The sequence below is a fragment of the Podarcis gaigeae genome (assembly GCF_964106915.1).
Source record: "Podarcis gaigeae genome assembly, chromosome: 13".
Lineage (NCBI taxonomy): Eukaryota > Metazoa > Chordata > Lepidosauria > Squamata > Lacertidae > Podarcis > Podarcis gaigeae.
The window spans coordinates 19,118,793-19,146,343 of NC_139689.1; the positions used below are offsets into that span (position 1 = coordinate 19,118,793).

Sequence of the window (27,551 nt, forward strand, 5' to 3'; positions counted from 1 at the left end):
CAAACATGTGTTTGTAATACATCTGTTTGCTGTTTTGTCACATTCACACATGACGCACTTGAGTGTGTATACCAGGGGTCTGCAACCTTTAAGACAAAAAGAGCCACTTGGACCTGTTTCCGAAGAAAAAAAACTGGGAGCCGCAAAACTCGTCATAAAAATAACTTTTTTGTCACTTTTTTATTATTTCTTTGTTTGACCCCTCAGAATTACTCCTCCTCATAGAAATAAACGTTAAATTAACAAGTTACCTTTTTGTGTGTGTGTGTTCTTCACTCCCCTTCAAAACAGTGACCAGCGTACATGCCCCTTACAATGTAGCGGGCGGGCGGGCGGGCGGGCAGGTAACGCAGGCACCGCCCCCATGCGACGTCACAGCCAGTACAGCGCCCGCCACAGTGGGGAGTGTCGGGGCGCACAATGCGCCTCCTCCCCTCGCTAGTATCCGCCCCGGAGCCGCGGCAAAGGTGTAAAAGAGCCACATGCGGCTCCGGAGCCGCGGGTTGCAGACCCCTGGTGTATACAGTGGTGCCTCGGGTGAAGTACTTAATTTGTTCCAGAGGTCCGTACTGAACCTGAAACTGTACTTAACCTGAAGCACCACTTTAGCTAATGGGGCCTCCTGCTGCCGCTGTGCCGCCGCTGCACGATTTCTGTTCTCAACCTGAAGCAAATTTCTTAACCCGAGGTACTATTTCTGGGTTAGCAGAGTCTGTAACCCGAAGCGTATGTAACCTGAAGCATATGTAACCCGAGGTACCACTGTATACTCTTTAAGATATCGTAAGGCTTATGTCTAATCAAATAATGTGCGCAGCCGCTTTTGGTCTTTTAATAGTAAAGTCACCAGAAGGGTCCTTTAAAAAGCACACATATCCACATGGCATCATCGTCTGACATGGAAAAGGTGAAGCTGCAGAGGCTTCTGATACTGATAGAAGTTTTTGGGGATTTGGTTGAACAGTAAGACATGCGACGAGCCGATTTGAACTGGAAAGGCAAAACAGCAAAGGATTCTGGGATTACTGCTGCTTACACATAATAAAAAGTGAGATCTGGCTGCAGCAAAGGCTGGACCATTAGAGCAAATGGGGCACTGCTACACCATCCTCAGTGTGCCCTCAGCCCCACCTGCCTGCCTTCTTACTTACAGCCCAGTACAGGGGATAGTATTGTCTGTCAGCTTCCTCCTCCTCAGTCTCAGTGTTAACTGTTGTAGAAGTCACAGAATTGTAAAGTTGGAAGGCACCCAAGGGTCATCTAGTCCAACCCCCGGCAATGCAGGGATCTCAAAGCATCCATAACAGGGAAGAAAAACAAGAAAACACACTGGCAGACACTGGTTCCCTGGCTCTACCTACCACTTGGGTTCCTTGCCTTGCATCCTACCAATCACAAATGGGCATCAGCCATCACTGGACCTGAGATAGCAGCAGGAAAACAGAGTTGCTTTATATGTCCAGGGAAGGATTCTTGCAGTTAATAGAAGTCCACTTTCAAATTACATGTGGCAATTATTTCTATGCTGGGAACTGCTGAAATCCAATTATTTGCAATAGCAATAAAGAGAACACTATTTTCAAGGCTTGGGGATTGTCATTTACTGCCCTCTGGAGGATAAGCAAGGAGCTGAATAAATAAGAGATGGTTCTTTTTTTTATATAAAAAAAGGTTTTTATTTTACATTCAGGCTTCCAATAAAGCTGCATCAGACCTGGATCACAATGTTTATAGAGATGAGCTGTTTTACACCTTACGTTCTTCAGAATGCAAAGACGTAATCCATGAGGCAGGCAAAAAAATACAGACAGTCAAGTCATGGGTTCTGCAGTGTAACACCCACAGGGCTCCCAACCCAACATACATAAAAAAGTTTTAGAACCTCGAGACAAGAATTTGTGTGTCCTAAAGCAAATTCTGCAAGCCACAAGCTTACATTTGCTGCCACTTGAACCAGCTCCCTTTAACTGAAGATCACCACTGATACATTTTTAAATGTGGCTGATGTGGCGTGCAAAATTTCATCTTGCTTTTTAGTTTCGGCTTCTCCCATTCCACAGTACTTAAAGCATTAGCCTTACCGAGCTAAACTCCTCAACCCAGAGGTGTCTTTACACCTCCAAGAATCACACTCCTGTTTTCCTTCGGGAGAGGGGGTGGTGGAAATCACTGGCTGGGGGCAAAGCAACAGCCTCACAGGTTTTTGCAGAGATCCCTGAAGGAAGTTGGGGCTTTTATTTACCTTAGTAAAAGGTAAAGGTAAAGGACCCCTGGACGGTTAAGTCCTGCCAAAGGTGACTATGGGGTTGCAGCCCTCATCTTGCTTTCAGGCCGAGGGAGCCGGTGTTTTTACCTTAGTATCCTCAGATGACCTACTACCCAGAAGCAAATCTGCAATATTCTCTTCCCACTGCCACATACACTTTAAAGGGTACAATTGTGGCAGTAAACCCCCACTTCCAAGGTGAGAGCTGGGAACGGATGGGAATGAGGATAGGAATGGAGCTCTGCTCATTCTTACAAAGTCCCAGTTTCTCTTCCTGTAACATGGGTGTGTTTGGGGTCTATAAAAAAAAGAAGAAAAAAAAAGAGGAAGCAAGTTCTGGAGAGATGCTAGGAGCCAGGACTTCTGACCTTTCTTGGAAGGTGAACAAAAGCCAGTAGGAAAATCTAATAGTCAAAGGTGTTAGAAGATAAGATTTCTGGGAGTTCCCAGAAACACTGGTGCCAAGTGAGGTGGCACTGGGTTATGGTATTCCTAAGTCCTCAGGTATTAGAACAAGTGAGGAGCTGAGTTTTCGAGACACAACTCCGGTTCCTTATAGTCGGATCCTCAACGATGGTTTCAACGATGAAACACACGTTAAAAAAACAAGTCTTATGTTGAGTCTCATCTGCTCCCTCAGCCTCCAGGGCCTTCGGCAGCACTCCACATTGCGGGCTTATGTCGGCCTTGCCTCAGCCGCATCACTCCTGCCGCTGGGGTTTCTCCAAAGCGCCATCTTTGTCCTTCTGGGAGGCTTGCCCTCTCTGGAGCCCCAGCCCTTTCCCCAGCAGGAAGATGGCCAATGCCCCCAAGTGGATGCAATAATAGATGGAGCTCCAGTAGCGGACGGTGTCCTCGAAAGTGAGCAGCACAAAGCCCATGCACATGTAGTCGTAGGCCCTCATCTTCAGGAACCACTGCACCCAGTCGCCATAGAGACGGCCGGCAGGGGTCAGGTGCCTCAAGAAGCTGCTCTCCATCGCCCCCTCAGCTGCTAGGCAGAGTGGGATGGTAAGGAAGCTGAGGTAGTAGCCGGGGTGAATCCCATGCCAGTATGCAGAGATGAGCATGGTCCAGGCGCTCCTAGGAAGAAAGAGAGCCTTCTCAGTCCGAGAATCCTCCCCTCAGGCCAATTCCAGCACATATCCCAGAACCCTTCACCATTTCTCCTCACACTTTCCCACTTATCAGTCCTTGACTCCTCCATTGCTGTTGTTACACATTGGTCAAGTCAATCCCGGAATCCTTCACTGCAGCTCTCAAGCCAAGCCTCCCTTTACATTTTGTTGCCTTCCTAGTTCAGCTTATCTACAACCAAGCTGCTGATCTCCTACACTTCCTCTCTTGGCCCACAGCCAACCAGCTATTCATACTCTGCCAAGAACAGTAACAATACTATGTCTGATCCTTTTTTTTTAAATTTTCTATTCTGAAACACAGAACTGAGTCAGCAAGATGACACAATTAACCCAATGGCCTTTTCAAAAAGCCAGGTTTTCACCAATCGCCTGACAAAATATAGTGATGGAGCCCGATGGACCTCACTTGCAAGGAATTCCTCAGGATAGGCATCACAAAAACAAAAACACTATAGCTACTTGACACCAGCCTCACATCCTTAAGTCGTGTTATGCAGACCTGCAGAGGATGAAGCAGAAACACCAGAGACCGAGGACCTTGAGGAACTGGCAGGGCCCCCTGAAGTCAAGGCTTAGGCCCTTCAATGCCAACTACTGTTCAGGAGTGTGGTTTAGGAGGTCAGAGTATATAAGGCCTCCCTCTTGAATCTTCCAGCTGCTGGAAATGGCACAAGTCTCTGGCTCACGGCACTGATTCTAGCTTCCTTGCTTTGCTATAAGAATATCCCCTCCCCTCCTGTGGTTTCAAGCAACTGCTGTTTAGAAGCATTACTGCCTCCAACTGTGGAGGAATAGCCATTGTGGACAATAGGCACTTGACCTCCATGAATCTGTCTAATCTTCTTTCAAAGCCATCTAAGTTGCTGGCTGTCACATACCTCCTGTGGGAGCAAGTGCCAACTGCCTTGCTTTCTCCATCTACAGTGGAACCTCGCGTTATGTTACCCTCAGGTAACGTAAACTTCGGGTTGCGAAAGTGGCAAACCTGGAAGCATTTCACCACTCGCGCATGTGCAGAAGCGTTCTACCACCGCGCATGCATGCGCAGAAGCAGTCTCTCCAGTTGCGAAAACTTCAGGATACAGCCATACCTCCAGAACAGATCCCGTTCACAACCAAAGGTACCACTGTATTCCAGAATGTTCCACTGCACCATCCAAGGTTGCAATAATATTTTTGGCTCAACATTTAGTTCTTTACTCACTATTGCTCACCTAACTCTCACCTGCATATTTATGCTACACCCCCTCATGCCTGCATTTCTCTACTCTACCTGTCTTCAAATCAACCAACCAACCATGTATCCCAGAATCCTCTTTACTGGCTGTTCCCAGAAGAACCTTGCCTGCAATTCATCTCAGAACCTCAGAGTCCACCTTCACACCAATCCACCCCAACAGGCTATCTCCCCCATACCCCCCAATGGTACTGCTTTGCTCACCTTAAGACATAGGACCGGACGGGTGCGCTTTTGTAAATGTACTGCGCCAACCACCATTGGACAGACATGTTCCAGTAGCGCATGCCATCCTTCACCTTGACACAGAAGTCAGTGCCATGTGGATCAATGTTCTTGATTGTCTCATAATCATAGGTGATGCTGGACGCTCCCCCTTCATCCGAGTTGCTTTAGAAATGTAAACAAAACAAGAACATCTTAATACCCTCATGAATTGACTACTGCAGTGCTCTCTACATTGGGCTACCCTTGAAGACTATATAGAAGATTTAGCTAGTGTCAGAATATGGCACCTTGCCTTCTGGGGGCAGGACAGTTCCATGCCATTATCTAAATCTAGCCCATCTTCTACTGCAGACAGGGAACATCTCCGTGACTAACCTGCTGATCGGCACATATTCCACAGTGGGCCCACCGCCTGACCGTGATTTGGCGGTGGTTGGATAGGCACCGAAGGCAGCAGAAATGCAGGCGCATTCAGCGCAGAGCCAGGCGACATAGAAGCGCATGCGGAAGACGAAGAAGATGGGTATCATGTAGAAGATTCGGAACAGAAGTCCCCGTTCGTAGAAGGCGTCGCTGCGAACATATTGGAGGGGGAAGAAGTGAGATGCCACCAGGAAAAAGACCCCAAAGATGGGGATCATTTTCATTCTCGAAAGCAGCGGTTTCCAGCTAGGGATGATTGTAGAGTTAGGCTGGTTCAGCCAATCGTGGTAAGTACGGTAGCGAAAAAACGGGCCTAGGTGCAAAAGAAAAGAAATTGAGATCAACGAGCAGACAGAAATGAATTGTTCCTCAGAAAAACCAAGACACACAAAAGCCTCTCATGCAACCACACATCTTAATAACTTAAGTCTTAAGAGGAGGTGTAGCTTGGGTGCTGGGTAAGAGTCTGATGCGCCCTGTGGCCTAGCCCTATGACTTCTCACAGGATCTGGGGCCACAAGCAGAACCTGCAGGATCTCAGCATTCATTCCAAGCCCTCATTATCTGTCGCAGAAGTAGTGTTGGGATATTTTCGTGCTGTTCTCACAAAGCAGAAAAGGAAAGAACAATCAATGTTACCACACATGAACTGGAAAGACACACAAAGATAATGATTGGAGAGAGGAAGAAAGGCATATTATTTCCATAAACACCAAGGGTCAGAGGCATGCTAGTCCTACTACGGATACACACACACACACAATCATGCCACAAAACAAAAAACCAAAAGTCAACAGCTGTGACGATTAGAGCAACAGGCAAAGGTGAAATATGCTTGGTTCTTTTGACTTCCTGTTCTTATCTCTTACATTGCTTTCTCCTCAAAAGAAAACTGAAACAGAAAATGGGAACCCCCAGACCCTCTGTCTCCTGTCATCAATTTTCATATTTGTGGTGAAGAGATACAGACTAAAGCTGTGGTAACCATGATTTATAAAACAAACAAACCCATCCCTAGAATTTGGTGCTGTACACATATTTCACCCTAGCCAGTTTGACCACTGCTTTCTGTTAGGTAACTCAGGTACCTGTCATGAGCCCAACATAGCAATAACTGTAGCACAGTATCTCCACCAGTCCGGGCATTTTAGGGATCACGCCAATCAGTGGACTCTTGGCAAATGATGTCACATCCTGTTTCTTCGCCCAAGTGAGTTCTTGTACTTCGTTGGCTAAGCTCACCATCTGGGAGACACAGATTAAGGCATCATGGGAAACGAGCTTCCTAGGGAGCCCCTTCCCCATACCCCCGTCCAAAGCACAGCCCCTCTTACCTTGAGAGTGAGTAAGAGCTGCACGGCATTGGTGAAAGGTGTTGGCTCTGGGAAGCCAAAGTAGGCGATTGTGCGGAAAAAGAGCAGGTAGGAAAAGGTCCAGCCAAGTGTCAGGTAGTGACAGGCCCTGGTGTGTGTGAGGGGAGAAGCAGATAAAAGGCTGTAAATATTAATGAACTATTCATTATTCTTTAATGAATTGTTCTCCACAGAGGTGTGTCTGGCATCTTCTTTATGCAGCTTTCGGCAAATGCTAAAGATACACCTCTTTAACCTGGCTTTTGACATTTGAGGTGTATATTTTTAACACTGTGCTTTTGTTGTTGTAATCCATCCTGCAACATTAGGGTAATAATAATAATAATAATTAATAATAATAATAATAATAATAATAATAATAATAATAATAGTTCCATTCTCACTGACCAATATCCTAATGTTGTAAATTTACTGAAGATACACATTTTCAAGAACTGCCCTATTTCTTTCCTCAGACTGTATTTTTTTTCAAACTGTGTGCTTTTAATGTTGAATTTAAAATTCTTGTAACCTGCCCTGTGACTTTAGAGCAGGTAATAAATATAGCAACAACAATGACAGTAAAGTAATAATCTGGTAGACGTCTGTCCCATTTTCAGGGTCCTGGCTCTATGTCTCTGTGTCAAAAGGGACAAAACCTTCTTTTCTCTAAACCTGGGGAAGGTCTGTGGCCTGTGATAATCAGCTGCCACTTCTATCAGTCCTAGCCAGCATAGCCAGTAGTAGCCCAACCTCTGGAGGACCACTGGCGTATCTGCCCTGCTCTTAAGCCCCACATTGCTTCAACTTTTCAAACCTCAGAGGTAGAAATTCCGGGAGATCCGATTCCCACAATCTCAACCTTGCCCGCTAAACTGTAGCCACCTGCAAACAACCAAACCACGTTTGCAAGGTGTCTTGATTCATCTTACTAGGCCTCCCGGCCCGCCACACAGGACTACAAGCGCCCCCCCCCCCATGTTTCCCATTCCACCACCTCCCAGCTTCCTTACCTTGGTGACATGTTGATTATCAGCCAAGTCCCCAAGATGGTGATAAGCGAGTGGAGGGTGTGGATGTGGCAGGTGGCCAGCGTGAGCACAAGCCCCGCAGCTGCCCCTCCAAACTGCTTGATCCTCAGGTCTGTGGGGAATAAGCAGATGGAAAAAAAATTCCTCTATTGTGAACAGATCCAACCCAGTGGGTTCGGGAGTTAGGGATCGCAAGTCAGTTCAACAAAGGAGAATGCGGGGAAAGAGAGATTAGACCTTGGTGTTAAAGCAAAATACTTACATGCACAGGACACCCCCCAGCACAACCATTCAGTCAATTCCCATTTCAGAACTTCCTGTTCAAATCAGATAGTAAGTGATGGAAAAGACTTCTGCCCAAGACCACTGAGAGCTGCTCCGAAGCAGAGAACATTAAACTAAAGGGAGAAATACTTTTATCTTGAATAAGGCAGCTTTTTGGAGTCCCCATTTCTTGTTTGCACTCCCCCCCCCCCCGCAATCCTTCACCCCCAGAAAAAAACCCCAAATGGAATATTCCATTCTTATTAATTATTTTATCTATTTTAAAAGTTTATAAAGGTAAAGGTAAAGGTACCCCTGCCCGTACGGGCCAGTCTTGACAGACTCTAGGGTTGTGCGCCCATCTCACTCTATAGGCCGGGGGGCCAGCGCTGTCCGCAGACACTTCCGGGTCACGTGGCCAGCGTGACAAGCTGCATCTGGCAAGCCAGTGCAGCACACAGAACGCCATTTACCTTCCCGCTGGTAAGCGGTCCCTATTTATCTACTTGCACCCGGAGGTGCTTTCGAACTGCTAGGTTGGCAGGCGCTGGGACCAAGCAACAGGAGCGCACCCCGCCGCGGGGATTCGAACCGTCAACCTTTCGATCGGCAAGTCCTAGGTGCTGAGGCTTTAACCCACAGCGCCACCCGCGTCCCTTAAAAGTTTATAGCCCACCCTTAATCCAAGGACCCTGGGCTGGAGAACACTACACCCTCAATGAATAACATTCAACACCTTTATGTGTTACTGATAAGGGCTTGAATTCAGAGCAGAAACATACTAGCAACCAGTGCAGACTCTTGTACCTTTTAAAGGTGCACAAAATTCTACTAAGCCTGCAGATTCTCCTGTCATTACAGCCCTGGAATAGTAAAATCCACACTGAGCAGAATACTGCATTCTCCGCAACTGGGCATTTTTATCTTATTATGCCAGGACTTTGTCAGCTACACTGCCTCCCAGTCCATTTAGAGACCCAGTTTAAAGTGCTGATTTTAATCAATAGAGCCCAAAACAGCTTGGGACCTTAAGATCCCCTTCAGAGGTCTAGCGACAGGTGTCCCTACCAAGGAGAGGGTATTTTTGGTAGTGCCACTCTGACCATGCAATATGTGCTCCCCAAAAAGGCTCTCCTGGAGTCTTCTCTGTGGTCTGTTCAGCACCAGGTGAACATCTTTTCTTACTCAGCCAGGCTTTTAAATTGTCTTTTAAATCTGGGCTGCTTCATTTGCTCAGGTAAGCTTTATGGCCTTTTACTGTTGACTTCTAATCATGATATTTTGTATTTTGGAGAATTGCTTTTGTCTGTTTTGTTTGCCTGCTACCCGGGGAATTAGCAAGATTTCTGTATCACTTCATTAAAAACACACACACAGACCACCGTTGCATAGGTGGACAGCTATATAAATGCAACATATCAAAAGAAAGAAGGGCCTTAGGAGTCCTTGGGCAATGCTGGGTTGCTTAAATCTGACTCTGCAACAGTCATCGTCCCCCCCCCTTAGACACGACGTCATCTCCTCCAACTCACTCTGGCCACCCAGATTTAGCACTCACCCCCTTTCTTGAAGAGGAAGCCGATGGGGATGGAAACGAGAAGGACTGCCAAGTAGATGACTTCATCGGGTGACATTGTGGCTGGCAAGAGATGCAGAGAGTCAGAACAGGCTGTGCAGAATGGTTTGGAGAGATTAATGCTGGGAATACTGGAAATAACCAGGGAGAAGGCTGTGCTACTGGTCCAGCAGCTGGTTTGAGGTAGGGTGAATATCTTTGAAGGAAGTGACCCAGATGCTTGGAGCTACATATTAATATGATACCAGAAAGGTAAAAGCAAGGTTGTCAAGGCACCTGGATTCTTGTATCAAAGGAGGGAAAACCTAAGGGATGGTGGCGTAAAGCAATAATCTTGCAGCATGCTAGTACTCGGGTGGGGGTGGGACTGGGAGGGAGGGGATAGTCACCCAATGAAACGGATGAGCAATATATTCAGGACAAAGGAAAGACAGGACCTCTTCACACACAGTGCCTGATTAATTTATGCAATTTAGGGAAGAAAGTGAATTCAGAGAGGGCTGGTGTATTATTCATTACATTTATAGACCTCCTTTTGTTCCAAGAAGCTCAAGGCAGTTTACATGGTTCTCCTCTCGTTTTATCCTCACGACAACTCCGAGAAACGGACTAGCACAAGCTCACCCAGGGAGCTTCATGGCTGCATGGGGATTCAAACCCTGGTTTGCCAGTTCCCAATCCAGCACTCTAACCATTACACCATGCTGGCTCCCAGTGTATTAGTCAATGGCTATCAGTCATGACAGGATGAGACCTGGCATGGATCTTGCCTGTGTGGAAGGCTTCTCCTCAGTGCTCTGTTCATTCAACTCCCATCATCCCCAGTCAGCTTAGCCAAGGGGCAGGGATGATGGGAGTCGTAGTCCAACAACAAATGGGGACACAAGGTTGAAGAACACTGCTCCATTCCATTCTCATCCAAGTTTCAGGTTGCTAGAGAGACAAACTTATAGAAACTAATGATGAAAGTCTGCAAATTCCACCAAATAACCTCATACGTAGAAGGATTAATAGTTGGATGTGGCGGTTTGTTTATGCAGATTATAAACTTCCACCAGACTGCTGCAAAGTCCTCTGGTGCAGCTTGGCTTCAAATAAGTCTTAAGTAATGAGTTAGGTTTTTGTGAGACACCAGTAAAAAGCATTTCTGAATACCATCCATCTGAAGTAACATATGACGCTTCCCTCTAGCCTTGTGAGATGATCTGTCTGGTTGCAACCAGCAAGTAAACTTTCTCAGCAAGAGAAGCATTACCCCTTTCAAACAATTATAATAAAAATATTTAGTGTCTAGGGTCACAGTTTCCCCAATAACGTCCCCAATTTATTTTATCCCCTGTTTCCAGAAAGGATCTTAGGGACTCTTATTTGAAGGGTTTTTTTTTTGTACTTCTGCAAATCTTACGGTAGGGATGGGGAGCTTGTGGAATTACTGGAATGCAACTCATCACCCTCCCCCAAACAGCATTCCTATGCCTTTAACACAGGAGTAAATTATGGCCTTCCAGGTGTTGAGACTGCAATTCCCATCAGCCCCCACCACCATAAACAATAGTCAGGGAGTTGTAGTCCAGCAACACCTAAAGAACTGCAGGTTAGCCACCCTTGCCTGATGTCCAGCCAGCAGAAATATAACAGCTGATTTTTATTCTATCACTACATCTCTGTGGCAGGAAAGGCACCACCTGTTCAACCTCTGCCTGCTAGGTGGGGAACATGTGGCCCTCCAGATGCTGTTGAAATACAATTCTTAGCCAATGTAGCTGGTGGCCAGGAGTTCCTAGAGTTGTAGTCCATCAACATCTGGAGGACCACAGGCTCCCCATCCCTGTGTTAAAGGCACAGAGGAGCACTGCCAGGGGGAGAAAGTTGGCAACTCTATTTTGGGACTGGAATCCCCACTCAAAGCATCCCAGGTGGAGTAGTCCAGCTTTATACCATTCTAAGGCTACTTCTACAATATTCATTTAAAGCGATATCATACATATCATGCAGATGGGGCCTTAGGATGTTACGTGTGTTGAAAGGCCACATGCTTTCTTAAGCATCTTCCCTATGGATTGTCCAGGCTACTGAAAAGTGGGGAAGCTTGTGGGGACCAAACAGGGGTCAAGGGTATGAGCCAGGTCTCTTCGCTTTCTTCTAAGGAGAGTGGAGCAAGAAATAGAATCATAGGCTTGTAGAGTTGGAAGGGACCACGAGGGTCATCTAGTCCAACCCCTGCAATGCAGGAATCTTGTTGCCCAACGTGGGGCTCAAACCCACAACACTGAGAGTCTCATGCTCTACCAACTGAGTCACAAGCAGAAAGAACTCTCAGCTGCAGGCTACCACACCTTTCAGAGTTGCACAGCACAAAACAAGAAGACATGCTGGGTGAGGAACCCCCCCTCTTTTTATTGATTGATTTGATGGTATTTGTACCCCACTCTTCAGCCCCAAAGGCTCCCAGAGTGGCTTATGTACAATCAATTAAAACAAGACAATCCCTGTCTGCAGGCTTACAGTAATAATATTGGGGGGGGGGACACGACACACAAGGGGAAAGGGACAGGGAGGGAAGAGGGAAAAAACCAATTTTGTGCAACTCTGAAAAGTACAGGTGCTCTCTTTCTACCTTGCTCCCAGCCTTCCACATTCTGAGCTTCATTTACAAAGACAGATAGATTGCAAGGCAACCCCCCTTTCCTCCTCTCCCCGCTGGGGATGACTGAAGCTGAACACACCCAGACCAGTTTCCACACACTCCACCCCCGCCACTTTCTCCCCGTTCCTCTGTGCTGATGTCCTTGTCTCCCTATAATCCCTCGCCTCACTCTTCCACCCCATGCTTTCTATATTTAAATAGGAATCCTTCAGCTAGATTAAAAGCAAGTGTCTATCTAAGGAGTCCAGCAAGACGCACACACACACACACACACTCTCTCTTCCCCTCCAGTGAATCACTAGACGAGAGTTTGCAGCAGGCCTGTACCATGCATAGTTTTGCAGGCCAACTGCAGCCCATTCCACTTTGCTGGCATCCCTTGGGTAGGGGGAGAATTCCAAATACTCATTGCTTGCAACCCTTACCCAAACCTTTGGAGGAACAGCTAATGTCCACCCAAGCCCATCCAACGTAGGGATGAGAGAATCCCTGCATCACAATGTCTACACATCTCCTTCCCTTTGCTGGATTCAGAGGTAAATGCTGGGGCTGACTCCAATTCCCCCTGCAAATTTGCAGCTTCGTGGCCCACCTCCATCAAAGGCTCCTTCATTGACATGAGTTGCTGGGGGAGGGAAAGCCATGTGTGCTGTTGAACTAGGCAAGGGTATTGTTGCTGAGAGCAAAGACATGGACTAAAGTGGGGGTAGAGGGTGCAGGAAGCCCTGCTAGGTGAAGAAAATGCAGAGAATCCTGGAAAGTTGGGTGGTTTTCTGTGTGAGGAATAGATGGAGGTATATAGACAGGAGTGTTACGCAAAGGACAGGAAAATAGGAAGTAGATAAGATATTAAGCTGAAGAGACACTGAAGAGGGTGAGGGAATCTAAGGCTCCGTACATTGAAAGGTCCCAGGACCTGTAGTTTGTTAAAGTTGCTGGGAATTGTAGCTGTGTTAAACTACAGTTCCCATGATCCTTTGAGAGGGAGTGAACAGACGTCTTGACATGCCCTGCTACAGGTGAGAAAGTGCTGCGTTCAGAGAGATTTGATGGTGCAGAGGGAAGTGCACATTATAGGAGGCAGGAATGAAAACAGTTAACATGGGCTAAAAGGAAAAGGAAAACAACTCTGAGTTAGAGTTGCCTAAGGAACTTGCCTAAAGCAAAAATCTGATACAAAATTACTAGTTTCTTAAACGCCTGAGGAATTTGGAGTGGAGCTACAGGTTTTATTTTTTGTTTTAATAAGATGGGACAACAGAGCCAGAGAGGTTTAACCTAGAGAATATAAGATTAAGCAAGCAGTCTTCACATACATGGAAGGGCTGCCATGCAGAAGACAAGGCAGAATTGTTACCTGTTGCTCCAGGGGGCAAGACTATCCAAATCTGCAGGGAAGCAGATAAACATTAGGAGGAACTTCCTGACAGTATCAGCTGTTGGGCAGTGGAGCAGGCTGGAGGTGCTTCAGCAGAGGCCCACATGCCAGGGGTGTTGTTATTGCATCTGTTCATTTCTTAGCAAAGCACAACTTGAGCCAATTCTTTTTCCATTGGGAAAAGAAATGACACCTACTTAATTTCTCCCTTGTGTACAGCTATAATTGTGCTTGGAAGACTTTCTAGAAAACATCATGGCAATGCTCCTTTAAGCTTTGCCAAATACTTCCTTGCCCACTCTCCATCCATCAGATGGGAGATGCGGTCCCAAACATCTGAAGGGCACCAGGTTGGCTGGGTTAGGATACCCAAAGTGGAAAAGCTTCAGCAGAATTCCTGTAGTAGAGCAAGAAGAATATTCAGCCCTAAATTTAGAGCCTCTGGGTACATGCAGAATGCATTCCCCCAGTTAACAGCACTAAACAACCCCAGTAAATCTGGGGTTACAGGTAAGAGCTAATCATTTGCCGGCTTAGGAGCAAAACAGATGTGTCAACTTCCAGGGCTCCACCAACCGCAAAATGAAAGGGGGAAAATCCTTGGTAGCAGGAAATATTTCTGTGGGGTTTTTCATCTGATGAGGAATGTAACGAAGAATATTTTTAACAATCCTCTGGGAAAGTAGAAGGGAAAAGAAGTGGTAGCGTCATTCCTCAGGTAGGTGTTGTACGCACATACCAGATTAAAATGGGGGGGGGGGGGACACTGAATGCAATGATGTAGCCCTTGTGAGGAAGAGATCTATCAAAAAGCAGGGTTCAGGGAGACTGGCGCTGCACACCCCGGGTGGGTGATTTTAAGGCTATAACTACGCTGTATAATACCTGAAAATAGAGCACCAAGACGTGCTGGCTCCTATTTATCCCCTCTATACTCCAGGGTAAGTTATCTGTTCCCCATCTAGATCTTATGCCTGAGCAAAAAATAAAATAAAATTGCCCCATCTATGTTTGACACCCATCTAGGGAACCCTGGAGCCCTGGCTCCTAGCCTTAGGCCCCATACTGGTGAGCCACTAAATCCCGCTTCATCCTTTCACATGGAGCCCAGGAGTCCGGCTTCCCAGCACCACCCAGTTTCGTTTTCCCAAATCAACCACCCCGCCCGGCACTCACCTCTTCGAGGGGCCCTTTCAGCACGTGCTGCTGTCCAAAGGGGGACTCGAGAGCGGGGTGAAGGAGGGAGGGAAAGGCAAGAAGCGGCAGCCTAGGGGCGCGATGCAAAGAGCTCAGCTCCTTGCAAAATCCATTTCTGAGATGGCTGCCCCACCTCCCCCTTCGCCTCCAAGCAGCCTTGCAAAACAATTTCTCAATCTTAGGTGCGCGCTTCCTGTCCCTCTTGCACAGTTTCCTTCGCTTTGCAGGATGAACTGTGCGCGATGAAAGGGGAGGCGATGTCTGCATGCTTCCCCACCCTCCTTCTCCTCCTCCTCCTCCTCCTCCTTTGCACCGCCTCTGTCTTCCCAAGACCAAGCCATTGGCTCCTTTTCGGACCGTCTATTGGACAGCGGAGCCATCGCTCCAAGCTCTTCGGCTGTGGCGAAAGAGTGATTGGAGGGTCATTTAGAGCAAGGGGGCGGGGACTAAGGGGAGGAAAATATCTTCGGGATTATCACGCAAGAGGAACCTCATGGCTTAAAAGCAAAAGGCGACCCGGTGTGAAAGTGGTTTATGGGATTAAAACGGGTTGGGGAGGGTGCTAGGACTCCTGGGTCCTGGGAAGAAGGAAGGGGCAGGGGTGTTGGTGATTTAGGGAAGGGTCTTGATTTTGGGGTGATGTTGCAGGAAACGGAGAGGCTGTGTCAGCCAGGGGAGGGAGAGTACATCGTTCCAACCTTTATTAGCAGCCTACTCTTCATCTGGTATAATAATAATAATAATAATAATAATAATAATAATAATAATAATAATAATAATAATAATAAATTAATAATAATAAATAAATAAATAAATAAATTACTTAAATTTGTATACCGCCCTTCATCCGAAGATCAGACGTAAGGTCCGTTGGTCATAATGATCGCTGTTGTCTGAAACTTGAAGCTTATTGCCTAGTTAAGCGTGTGTGTAGTTTCAGACTTACGGTGCAATGTGCATGTATTTGCATGTGTTTGCTTCCCTTTGCATAAAACAGTTTATTCCAGAGAGGTGCCCCCAACCAATCCACTGCAAGCACCCCAAGCACCCCCCCACCTTGCCACCCATTTTATTCTTATTTATGTCCCTGGACCAGTCATTGTATTGCTGCTGTGTTTCTGTTAAGGGAGAGAGAAGAGATTGGCCAACATATCCTTTTGGGTTCTGGGAGCAGAGAGATTATGCTGCTTAATAATAATAATAATAATATATATTTTTTATTTATACCCCGCTCTCTGCCCAGAGCTGGGCTCAGGGCGGCTAACACCAGTAAAATTACAGTAAAAACATAATAGGGGAAAAACCCCATAATACAGGTTAAAATGCAATTTAAAATGCAGCCTCATTTTAAAAGTAGCCCATAGATCAGCATAAGAGAAGCCTTATAAACAATAAAACTATTTACATAAATTACAAACCTATTTGGAGAAAGCAGTGGAGAGAGCAGATTAAAGCCAACCCACTTGTTTTTAAAAAAGGTGATCTGTAAAGTAACCTGCCTCTGCCATTTTAGGTACATTTCAGTGCTTAGTATAAGAACCTCCGGCAACCAGTTGCCTTTACGCCAAAGGCTGCTGGCAAAACCTTTCAAAAGAGTGGATCCCACCACCCTCCCAAAAAATCTTGAAGTCAAGTGATAGTTATAGTATTTTTATGGTTGTTCCTTTCCCATCTTCTCAGGGAAGCACAGGTACAGGCCGAGGCATGATCCGAATCCACATCTTGGAGGGAAAGGCTTTTGTGTGGAATGCTGCTGATGCGCGGAGATTGCGGGAGGAGCATCGTATTGTCGGCACACTGGTTGGAGCGTTAGCTCGGAAGCCGCGGCAGAATGTGCGGCTGGGGCTGCCCCTGCAGCTGCTCCCAGAAGAGGTCCGGCTACTGGCAGAAAAGGGGTTGGCAGCCTTGTTCAAAAACGCAGCGTCCCAACCCCTTCGAGATAATAAAAGCCAGGTGATGGTTCAACCAGTCGTTGCTAGTTCTCTTTAAAAAAACAAAAAACCCTAAACCTGGAGCCAAAGTGAAGGATGCTCTGCTTAATTGCTGCAAATTATGCAGTGTAGATCATGGGCCACCACCCTTTTTGAACCCCAGGGCACATTTGCAAACCAGAGGCACTGTTGTGGGCCCCATACACACGCTGCAACTGAGCACACACTGCAACTTATTATATTGGCTAAAACAGAATACTTCTTTCAGGCCTGATTTCATTGGGGTGGCATGAGGACCCAGTGGGCAGCAGGGAAGGTCTCTGTGGACATGTGTGTGCCCGTGGGTGATTTATATGCATGGTGTGGATGTGGTCAGAGAATGGGCAGTGCTGAACTTGCTTCTCTGTGTCTGCAGGATCCTTCAGCCCTTGAGGAGGTGGCCGCCTACCAAAACAAGCAAGAGGAGAGCTATCAGGAGCAGGTTCGGCTGGCGGCTGAACAGAGAAAAGCCGTCCTGGGTACTCTTGCAGAACGTATAGCCCAGGGCCGGGCAAAGAAACGGCGGCAGGAAGAGGGAGGTGAGTGTCAACGTTTGCTATGTGGCAACTATTTTGCTTTATTTGGAAGTGCCCCAGGAAGCTGCAGGGGGTAAGTTAAAGGACTCCTGGAAGGTTAAGTCCAGTCAAAAGCGACTCTGGGGTTGCGGTGCTCATCTTGCTTTCAGGCCGAGGGAGCCGGCGTTTGTCCACAGACAGCTTTCCGGGTCATGTGGCCAGCATGACTAAATAGCTTCTGGCACAACGGGACACCGTGACAGAAACCAGAGCGCACGGAAACACCGTTTACCTTCCCACCATAGTGGTACCTATTTATCTACTCACGCTGGTGTGCTTTTGAACTGCTAGGTTGGCAGGAGCTGGGACAGAGCAATGGGAGCTCACTCCGTCGCAGGGATTCAAACTGCCAGTGTTCCAGTTGGCAAGCCCAAGAGGCTCAGTAGTTTAGACCATAGCGCCACCCGCGTCCCTTGCAGGAGGACTAAACTATGACTGGTATAGGTTAGGGGTGGGGAAACAGTGGCCTTACAAGGACCACAGCCACAGGAGGGAATACATGGAAGAAGGTAGTCCTTAAGGTAGCCCGGTTACAAGCCACTCTGTATTATATTTCCAGATCCTCCTGCAGAACCGGAATCCACCTTTGTGCTTCCTCGACAATCTATGATGGTCCAGCTCCCAACAGAACGAGTACATCCAGGCCCAGAAGAAGAGGTGGACTGGCATGTCCAATCCCAAGACTGGCCTTATGCTGGACAGGAGGACCACGAGCTACGTTACCGCATTTTCCAGAATCTTTGGGAACGGGGCTACTACGTCACCAGTGGGAGCAAATTTGGGGGCGACTTCCTTGTTTATCCAGGTAGTGGCAGGCTTGTGGATCTTGGGGAATCCAAGCTGTGTGTGTGTGTGTGTGTGTGTGTGTGTGTGTGTGTGTGTGACAAATGCTATGGTTTTCAGAGTCTGCCCCTCTGAGCAGAGAGCATGATATCAATGCTCCCCTGTGTCACAAGGGCAAATACAAATAATAAAAAGCTGAGCAATCTTAACCTGCGTTTTTGCCTCTTAGCCCAGGAGTGAATTAATATTTGCTGAAAGGCCTAGCCGGCCCTCTATTGAAAGGGTGAGAGGCATTTAAAGAGGCAGGCAGGATTCCTGGCCCCGTCTTGAATAAACAAATGCCTCCCTCTGTCCTTGCACACAGGGATTGAGAGTCCTGTTCTGCTTTGCAGTGAATAGCAGCCTTCCTTTCTATAGTGAATAGAGGTCTGCTGAAAATGGGGAAGGCAGGAGTACTCTAATGGTTTGAGGAGTAATGTCTACAGAATAAAATACAGCATTTCTTTGGTTTGCTGTGCATCGCCCTGAAATCTCCTTGGGATGAAGGGAAGTGCAGAAATTAAAGAACATGTATATGTAGATAGAACTCTGAAGTGGGTAAAGGTAAAGGGTAAAGGGACCCCTGACCGTTAGGTCCAGTCGTGGCCGACTCTGGGGTTGCGGCACTCATCTCACTTTATTGGCCGAGGGAGCCGGCATACAGCTTCCGGGTCATGTGGCCATCATGACTAAGCCGCTTCTGGCAAACCAGAGCAGCACACGGAAACGCCATTTACCTTCCCGCTGGAGTGGTACCTATTTATCTACTTGCACTTTGACGTGCTTTCAAACTGCTAGGTTGGCAGGAGCAGGGACCGAGCAACCGGAGCTCACCCCGTTGCGGGGATTCGAACCGCCGACCTTCTGATCAGCAAGTCCTAGGCTCTGTGGTTTAACCCACAGCGCCACCTACGTCTGAAGTGGGACTATACAATAAATTATGGCAGGGTGAATGCCTCTGTACAAGGTTCTTGCCATGCTATTCCATTTGCCTTCCAGGCAGGAAGTTCTCTCTGAAACCCTAGAGAGCCACTGCCAGCCAGCATAGTCTTCTGAAATCAAGTGTTTAAAGTAGGAAGACTTGCAAAGCTATGCATTTGACACGTGGGTGACATCATGATGATGTCATCATGTGATAGGTGGATTTGATGCCTCAAAGATTTGGCCCACACAGCTGAAAAGTTCCCCACCCCTGGTATTGACAGTGGTCTGATGGTAGAAGGGACTTTGCCCACCTGCCACAAACTTACAAAATCCCAAGCACTTAGCCCCCCTTTTTTTTGCAGCGCTGCTGCTCCCAGGGTTCTTGCTGGGCAGGTAGTGGTTGCTGCTAACCTTAGGAAAAAAGACTTGCCCTTTCCTTGACTTGAGGACATTTTTTGCTATGGCAACATTCAAAACGGCTTCGTTCTAGAATGAAGAGCAATTGTTAAGGAGGGAGGAAGCCAACGGGCTATTTCCCTCTTCTAACCTCGCCTTTCTCCCTCCCTCCTACAGGTGACCCCATGCGTTTCCATGCCCATTACATTGCCCTGTGTGTCTCTAAAGACACCCCTCTCTCCCTGTGTGATGTTGTCAGCGCAGGACGCCTCGGCACCAACGTGAAGAAGACGGTGCTGCTGTGTTCGGTGGACCAGGATGGGACTGCAGTCTTTATGTCCTTGCAGTGGAGTGGGATGCAGTGAGAACAGGATGCCAGTTTTGATTTAGGGTTGCCGTTCCGACAGTGGCGCGGGGCTGGGCTTCAGCTATTATAGCACAGTCTACTCCGGCTGTTCTCTTACTTCGTTTACAGTTCACCCTCCACATTACAATTGTGCAAATGACTGTCGGTGTGTGTAGTCTCCCAGCAGACATCTCCATGTGCGAATGTCTCATGGAGGGCAGCTCTGTGTACATAAATAAGATGGCCAAGGAGAAATACTTGGACTGACTTTGGCAGCGTCTCTGCAGTAGTGTAATTTGTCTTTTTCCAGCTGCCCAGAGACAAGGTTTGTGCGTGCTCAGAAATAAAGGGAAGAGATTCGAGCCTTATCAGGGGAAACCTTTTGCAGCCCAAAGGCCACATTCCTCCATAGGCAATCTTTGTGGGGGGTGAGCAGCCTGTGGTGAATTGGTGGGGCCAGAGCAACAGCTGTGAGTCTTCCTTTATTTATTGAGAGCTACATTCAGGCGGGGGGATGTGGGTGGTGCTGTGGGTTAAACCACAGAGCCTAGGACTTGCTGATCAGAAGGTCGGCAGTTCGAATCCCTGTGATGGGGTGAGCTCCCATTGCTCGGTCCCTGCTCCTGCTAACCTAGCAGTTCGAAAGCACCTCAAAGTGCAAGTAGATAAATAGGTACCGCTCCAGCGGGAAGGTGAACGGAGTTTCCGTGCGCTGCTCTGGTTCGCCAGAAGCAGTTTAGTCATGCTGGCCATAAGACCCGGAGGCTGTACGCCGGCACCCTCAGCAATAAAGCGAGATGAGCGCTGCAACCCCAGAGTCGGCCACAACTGGACCTAATGGTCAGGGGTCTCTTTACCTTTACATTCAGGCAGAGGCCTCTCTGCTTGCAACTACAAACCCCTCTTCCCCACAACAACCCTGGGCAGTAGGTTAGGCTGGAAGGCAGTGACTGGCTTAGGGTTACCCACAGTGAGTGCCAGTGATTTGAACCCTGGTCTCACAGATCCTGGTCTGACACTACACCACACTGGCTCTTAGCGACACGGGGCAAAGGGAATTCCTAGCTTCCACTTTGAAAAATTAATTTTTATTAAATTTGTGTATCACTCGTGGTTCTCAGAGCAGCTCACGACATAAAAAATACAATTATAAAAAAGCCCTGCCTCATCATGTAGTCTGTATTATACATGATCAGAGAAATTATTGTAGGGTAATGCTGCCCCCCAGTTCTTCTCTGTTTTCAGTAAGTGGCAAATGGATCAGGCTTAGAGAGCCCCTGCTGGGCTCTCTCTGCATGGCTGGTGCTGGGCCGCGGGCTTAATATGTCCCAGCTTGTACAGAGGTAAAACAAGAAAAATGCAGCCTGTCAAAATGTTGACGGGGTTTCCACCTTCCCTCCAAAATAATTTATATTTATTTAAAATACATTATTCTTTACAAACAGTTTCCTCCCCCCCCCCCATAGCATCAGTGGTAGGCTCTGATGAACAGTTAAGCAGATGCTTGCAAACTGTTTTATACATGGTACGTTTGGATGGTTCCCACATACAGAAAAAGCCATTAAGTCTGTTTTGAACTCTTCCCATAGCGGAGTGGAAATATCTAAATGAGACCTGAATCATCCGATTTGTTCGAGGAATGAGTGTAGATAAACCAGAGCAAAGGCTATTCTAATCATTATCACTCATTAACGGGATGACAGGGAGAGGTGATGACCTCATCAAAAGACTGCAAAGCTTAATCGGGGCAGCTGTGAAGACCTATTCCAAAAGCAAAAGTTAGTTATTAAACCAACAAAAGAACCCATTTTTTAGAAGGTTTTAGAGTCCACAGGGAGGAGAGACTGCAGCCATCTTGAAAGAAGCAACGAAGGGTACTGCGGCATAGCACCTCTCTTAGCAACAGGTCCGCAAACCCCAGGCGGCCATTTTGAAAGCCTTGCTCTCCCTCAGACGCTGATAGTCCGGAAGATGTTGAAGCCAGATAGGGCTGTGGTGACGAGGGTGCCAGGGCACTGCGGATGCCAATGCAGCTCCTTAATGTCGTTCTCTCCCTGGTGAACAAACAGCAGCTGGGGTGGGATGGAGGCCAAAGCTGGGTCCTTGGCCTCTGCTTCCTCATCTCGCTCCACAGCCAAGTCCCACTGCGTCACCTGGTCGTCGGCGCCGGAGGCTGCAAACACGCCGCTGTCTGTAGGGTGCCATTCGACGGACGTGATGGGTGCCGTGTGCTGCTTGAAGGTGGCGACAGCTGACCCTTTCTGCAGAGAAAGGGGAGGACAAAAGAAGGGCTGAGTTTGAGGGCTATTGCTTGTGAAGAAGATTTGAAGGGGAAATAGTGTGTACAGGTGTGGGGAACCTTTGTCCCTCCAAATGTTGCTGAACTACAACTCCCATCATCCCTGGCCATGCTCACTGGGGCTGATGGGAGTTGTAGTTCAGCAACATCTAAAGCAGGGGTCGGCAAGGTTTACCTCGCCTGGGCCAGTTCACTCCAGCAGAGATACCTCCGTGGGACCGAATCGCATGTGTGCATGAGTGAGCATGACCGCGATTTCCAGTGCTGCAGAAGTGAGTCCCTGCGCCGTGCTGGTTTAGCGCAGCATGCGGGGACTCGCCGAATGGGTGGCTCGGCTCACGGGCAGCTTAAATGACTCCCGTGGGCTACTTGTGGCCCATGGGCCTTAGGTTGCCAACTCCTGATCCAAAGGTTTTCCCTAACATTTTGACAGCGATTTCTAACCTGGAACTGCCTGAGGTCCCAAATCCTGAGGATCCCATCATCGCCACCACTGACGATGAAGGGCTCGTTTCGATTCCAGCTGATGACGTTGACGTCTGCATCATGCGCCTGGCTGGCGGTCAGCATGCAGGCTTTCCCCGGTGGCGCCCGTGTATCCCAGATGCGGATGGAGGCATCCGCTGAGCAGGAAGCAAAAACCTGATCCAAGAACAAGGGCAAAGAATTGTTATGGTTAAACATAGCAGAGAGCTCTCACGTCCCTGCATCAGGCCTTGTTCCCCATGCAAATTGCAGTATGCCCTTATGAAGTCGTCTAAATCGGCCTTTCCCCTGTGCACTCTTGTCGAAGTTTAGCATCAAAACTTGTGCACTGATGTTCTGAATCGGACCAGTTACCTGCTAATTACAAATCTTGGCTTAACAACCTGTGCTCAGGTTGGCAAAGCAGTGCCTAGGTACAATGACTTGCTTCGTATAATAAATATGTACGTTTTGTGCTGTTCGTGTCGAGCTTTTGCAGAATTTGAAATTTAGTCCAAAATGAATAGGAAGGAGTAAAGGCACAGGTATATCCAGTGCAGTGGAACACAGGTAAAAGGAAATATGGAAAAACCCATGCAAAGTGATGCAGTGGAGAACCTCTGTACTGCAGGCCTAATTCAGACCATAGGAAGAGTCTGCTGGAACAGGCCAATCAAGCCCAGCTTCCTGTCCTCCCTGTGGCCAGTCAGGTGCCTATTAGAAGCCTGCAAGCAGAACCAGAGCATTTCCCCCTCCTGTGGTTTGCAGCAACTGGTAGTCAGAAACATCACTATCTCTGACTGCAAAGGCAGAGCACAGCATTAGGCCTGGCAGGGGTCTTAATATGGCCACTGTAAGGCAGTCCCCACCCCTAAGAAATCCCCACCTGATGTCTTATCAAGCTGGGTCAAGTAAAAATACAGCTGCAGAGGATCAGGAGTTGTTCTTTGACAAGCGGGGTTTACATTCAATTCCTTTGAAATGTAGCGGCAAATGCAAGCTACCCTGGAATTGGTTCCACTCAATAACTTCAAGTAGAGCCAACCTCTAAGGAAAGTGGGGCTTGCAGCTGCAACTGACAACAAGACCTGCTTCTTTTGCCCACACAATTTGGTTTCAAACCACAAAGGCAGCATAAAGGAAAATTCTTTCAAAGCATGTGAGGAAAGGAAAATCGTGTGGGCAAAGGAACATTTTTGCTTTACAATACCAGCTTAAATTCAAGCCCACCTGCAAAGGAAAACTTCACCTGACACCGGGATCTGATCTTCGACTATATCTTTTTTAAAAATACAAATCAAGGCCAATCTGATTTCAGATTCCATTAAACCAACCTTGTGGCCAAGCATATGCAAGAGAAATAATAGGCAACTGCCTTTTTAAAAAATAAAAAATGCAGCCTTAGCTGATTTGAAATACTTTGATTAAGTCCTAGGTAATTAGGAAGCACAGTAACATTTCCCCAAGCACATAAATTTTCACTGTAAAGCAAGCTGCACCCATCAAACCACTTCCTCACCGTAGCTTCATTTGGGGACCACTGCAGGTCTTCAACTGATGCAGTGTGGGCTGTGAAAGGCCGCTGGTCTACAAGCCATGATCCATCTTCCTTGGGTGTCCACAGATGGATGTTCTTGTTACAATCACCAGTCAAAAGAGTCCCTGGAATAGGTGAGGCACAAGTTATTCTGAACTGCAGTCCCGCCGGTCCAGGTCTCCTGTGCCTACGTTCCCAGCTCTGCCAACTCCATCCCCGTTCCATCCCAGCTGATTACCTGGTTTCTTGGGAGACCAGTCCACAGCAAATCCTTCCGTCATATGCCCAGCGAATGAGAAGACGGGTTTGATCTTGGCCTGCTCTTCTCGCAGAAAGGCTGCCATGGCTTGAGAGTCTGACAGGGCCACGAGGGGTCGCTGTAGGTCGTATATGTCCACCTGCCCCTTCTCAGACCAAACCGCTGCAATCTGTGATCCACCTAATTCTGTCACCTATCAAAACAACAACAGACCATTAAGGTAGAGAACTTTGCGGGAGCAGAGTGAGAAACCAGCAGGAAATATGGTTCGTACCCGAACTCTGTTAATACCCCCATAATGGGGGACCATGGCCAGTTCCAGTTGGGGTTTTTTCTCTTCGTCTTCATCACTTTCACTGTCGCTGCTACTCTCTGACCCTGAAGAATCCTTGCCAGCGCGTTTGGTCCCATAGAGGTGGTGCATCTTCATCACCATCAGCCTATTTGCAGGGAGCGGGGAGAGAAAATGAGAGACATTGGCTTGAGAGCAGTACATGTGAAAAGGATCTAGGAGTCTTGGTTGACCACAAACTTGACATGAGCCAACAGTGTGACGTGGCAGCTAAAAAAGCCAATGCAATTCTGGGCTGCATCAATAGGAGTATAGCATCTAGATCAAGGGAAGTGATAGTGCCACTGTATTCTGCTCTGGTCAGACCTCACCTGGAGTACTGTGTCCAGTTCTGGGCACCACAGTTCAAGAAGGAGGGCAACCAAAATGGTCAAAGGCCTGGAAACGATGCCTTATGAGGAACGGCTAAGGGAGCTGGGCATGTTTAGCCTGGAGAAGAGGAGGTTAAGGGGTGATATGATAGCCATGTTCAAATATATAAAAAGATGTCACATAGAGGAGGGAGAAAGGTTGTTTTCTGCTGCTCCAGAGAAGCGGACACGGAGCAATGGATCCAAACTACAAGAAAGAAGATTCCACCTAAACATTAGGAAGAACTTCCTGATAGTAAGAGCTGTTTGACAGTGGAATTTGCTGCCAAGGAGTGTGGTGGAGTCTCCTTCTTTGGAGGTCTTTAAGCAAAGGCTTGACAACCATATGTCAGGAGTGCTCTGATGGTGTTTCCTGCTTGGCAGGGGGTTGGACTCGATGGCCCTTGTGGTCTCTTCCAACTCTATGATTCTATGAAATGGTGGGAACGACAGTTCCCAGCATTCCAGACAACTGACCGCAAAGCTGAGTCTAACAAGGGAAGGCCAGGGGGTCCCACATCCCTGCCACAGGCCCTCTTGTCCTGGCTTCAGTAGGACAAGTGTAGCTGGCTTGCTGGAAGCCAAGCTCCTCACAAACTCACCTGTTGGCATTGGCAGTTTCAGCCTGAGTTCCAGCACAAAGAAGAAGGCTCAGCGGGTAGGTGGTGCGATTCTCTCCAAGAGCATCTCGCAAAATGTCAAAGCTCAAGCAAGGGGAACCTGCACAGGGTCAAAGGAGACACAGGGACATCAGCATTCCTTTCTGTGGCAATTCCCCTCTTTGCCCCATATCTACTGTGAGTTTTCTTCATCATGTTGATTTACAGTCATAACCTTCCTTGCCGTATGCAAACAATTGTTTGTATCTTAACATATACACATATGCAACACATGGTGCTATGTAAATTTACTGCGGATTTAGTTTTAGGCCTTTCTGCCGGAAATATTTATGCTGAAATTGCTTTGTGGTGTTTTTAATATTTGTTCCACCTTTTTGATATAAATAGTATAACAGGAGGACTGACACTGCCCTCAGCTCCTAATTCTGTACTCACAATTACTAACTTTGTGCAAAAAACATGCAGTGGAATCTGTTTTGAATCTTACTATTTAGCCACAGCTTTTGCAACTTTACCAACGTGGCTGGTGAGAATGAAGAGGTCATGGGTTTGCTACAAATGAGGTTCAGTGCATACCCCTTGTCACTTTAAACCTACCATATATATATGTGTGTGTGTGTGTGTGTGTGTGTGTGTGTGTGTAAAGGGACCCCTGATCATTAGGTCCAGTCGTGACGGACTCTGGGGTTGCGGCGCTCATCTCGCTTTATTGGCCGAGGGAGCCGGCGTACAGTTTCCGGGTCATGTGGCCAGCATGACTAAGCCGCTTCTGGCAAACCAGAGCAGCGCACGGAAACGCCGTTTACATTCCCGCCGGAGCGGTACCTATTTATCTACTTGCACTTTGAGGTGTTTTTGAACTGCTAGGTTGGCAGGAGCAGGGACCGAGCAGCGGGAGCTCACCCCAACTCGGGGATTCGAACTGCCAGCCTTCTGATTGGCAAGCCCTAGGCTCTGTGGTTTAACCCACAGTGCCACCTGCGTCCACACACACACACAAACACCCTATCTTCTGGCCCCTAAAGGACGCTCCTAACCTACAGCCACTCATCACATGCCATGCCACATTCCCATAATATTTGTGGCTGAGGTCTTTAGGAGTCAGGCTCGCCTATACAACCAAACTAACCCCTGTGTGGCCCACATCGAAGAACCAATGCATCTACACCCTGACAAATTCCCACCTCCATTCCTCCCTGTCTACAATCTTGGAATCCTTCCCCGTTCACCTTAGCATGCGTCCCCTTCCTTTCCAGTCCAAAAAGACAGACCCCCCCCCACCCTTCTTCCAATACATGATCTGACCTGTGCCTGCACGATGATAGAGGCGATAGGCACCCTCGTCCATCACCAGTTCTTCCCCAGGTGCTGGAGGGGCCCCCTGTCCTGGCACATAAGCTCCCCCTCGACCCTTCTCTTCTTCTTGCCCCTTCTCCTCCATTTCCATGTCCTCATCCTCCTCATTGTTGCTACTGGAGCCGCTGCTCGGCTCATCCCATGTGCTGGGCTCCTCCATCTTGAAAGCGGGCAGCTGCTCTCCATAGCCACGCCCCACTATGGGCTCGGCATGCCTTTTCCTCCTTCGATGACGTACACTCAACATAGACGCAGAAATGAGAGACTAACGCGAGCACTTCGATTTACAGTGTCCACATTTCTGTTAGAGGAGCTCGTTAGTATGACTTCACTGCATGTAAAGCTCTGACTTTTGAGTTGCAAGCGCATTCCAGAGACCACTTTAAATACCGCTGAAGTGTATCTTGTATGGAAGATTTTTCAAAATAACTTCGTCTGGTGAGAAGCTAGACCTTCCTTATTTTTTTTAAAAAAATATTTACTTTTCAAGTTTATACATACACTTCACTAATTTTGCAATCATTTTGACATTTCAAAACTTG

General features: G+C 47.7%; 3 protein-coding genes across 6 annotated transcripts; 1 reads left to right on the top strand and 2 right to left on the bottom strand.

Annotated features, from left to right (window-relative positions):
- Window positions 1-1,651: 1,651 nt before the first annotated feature.
- Window positions 1,652-15,058, bottom strand: MBOAT7 (membrane bound acylglycerophosphatidylinositol O-acyltransferase MBOAT7). The gene is made up of 8 exons (XM_083707790.1): window positions 14,718-15,058; window positions 9,499-9,579; window positions 7,659-7,788; window positions 6,628-6,754; window positions 6,382-6,538; window positions 5,246-5,606; window positions 4,847-5,032; window positions 1,652-3,349 (listed from the first exon to the last, which is right to left on the bottom strand). Exons 2-8 carry the CDS (start codon window positions 9,572-9,574, stop codon window positions 2,968-2,970), a joined length of 1,419 nt encoding a protein of 472 aa, XP_083563916.1. The 5' UTR covers window positions 9,575-9,579; window positions 14,718-15,058; the 3' UTR covers window positions 1,652-2,967.
- Window positions 15,059-15,177: 119 nt separating this feature from the next.
- On the top strand, window positions 15,178-20,149 carry TSEN34 (tRNA splicing endonuclease subunit 34). 4 transcript variants are annotated; one of them, XM_083707283.1, is made up of 5 exons: window positions 15,178-15,257; window positions 16,419-16,691; window positions 17,085-17,247; window positions 17,843-18,088; window positions 19,603-20,149. In XM_083707283.1, exons 2-5 carry the CDS (start codon window positions 16,443-16,445, stop codon window positions 19,788-19,790), a joined length of 846 nt encoding a protein of 281 aa, XP_083563409.1. In that variant the 5' UTR covers window positions 15,178-15,257; window positions 16,419-16,442; the 3' UTR covers window positions 19,791-20,149. The 4 variants fall into 4 exon arrangements, with proteins under 4 accessions (XP_083563409.1, XP_083563412.1, XP_083563410.1 ...); XM_083707286.1 differs by having other exon boundaries at window positions 15,187-15,259; window positions 16,435-16,691; XM_083707284.1 differs by having other exon boundaries at window positions 15,189-15,463.
- A 992-nt stretch (window positions 20,150-21,141) lies between these two features.
- GRWD1 (glutamate rich WD repeat containing 1) lies at window positions 21,142-27,271 on the bottom strand. The gene is made up of 7 exons (XM_083707804.1): window positions 26,959-27,271; window positions 25,636-25,753; window positions 24,606-24,771; window positions 24,311-24,524; window positions 24,055-24,197; window positions 22,515-22,712; window positions 21,142-22,032 (listed from the first exon to the last, which is right to left on the bottom strand). The coding sequence occupies exons 1-7, from the start codon at window positions 27,254-27,256 to the stop codon at window positions 21,721-21,723; spliced, it is 1,449 nt and encodes a 482-aa protein (XP_083563930.1). The 5' UTR covers window positions 27,257-27,271; the 3' UTR covers window positions 21,142-21,720.
- Between the last annotated feature and the right edge of the window lie 280 nt (window positions 27,272-27,551).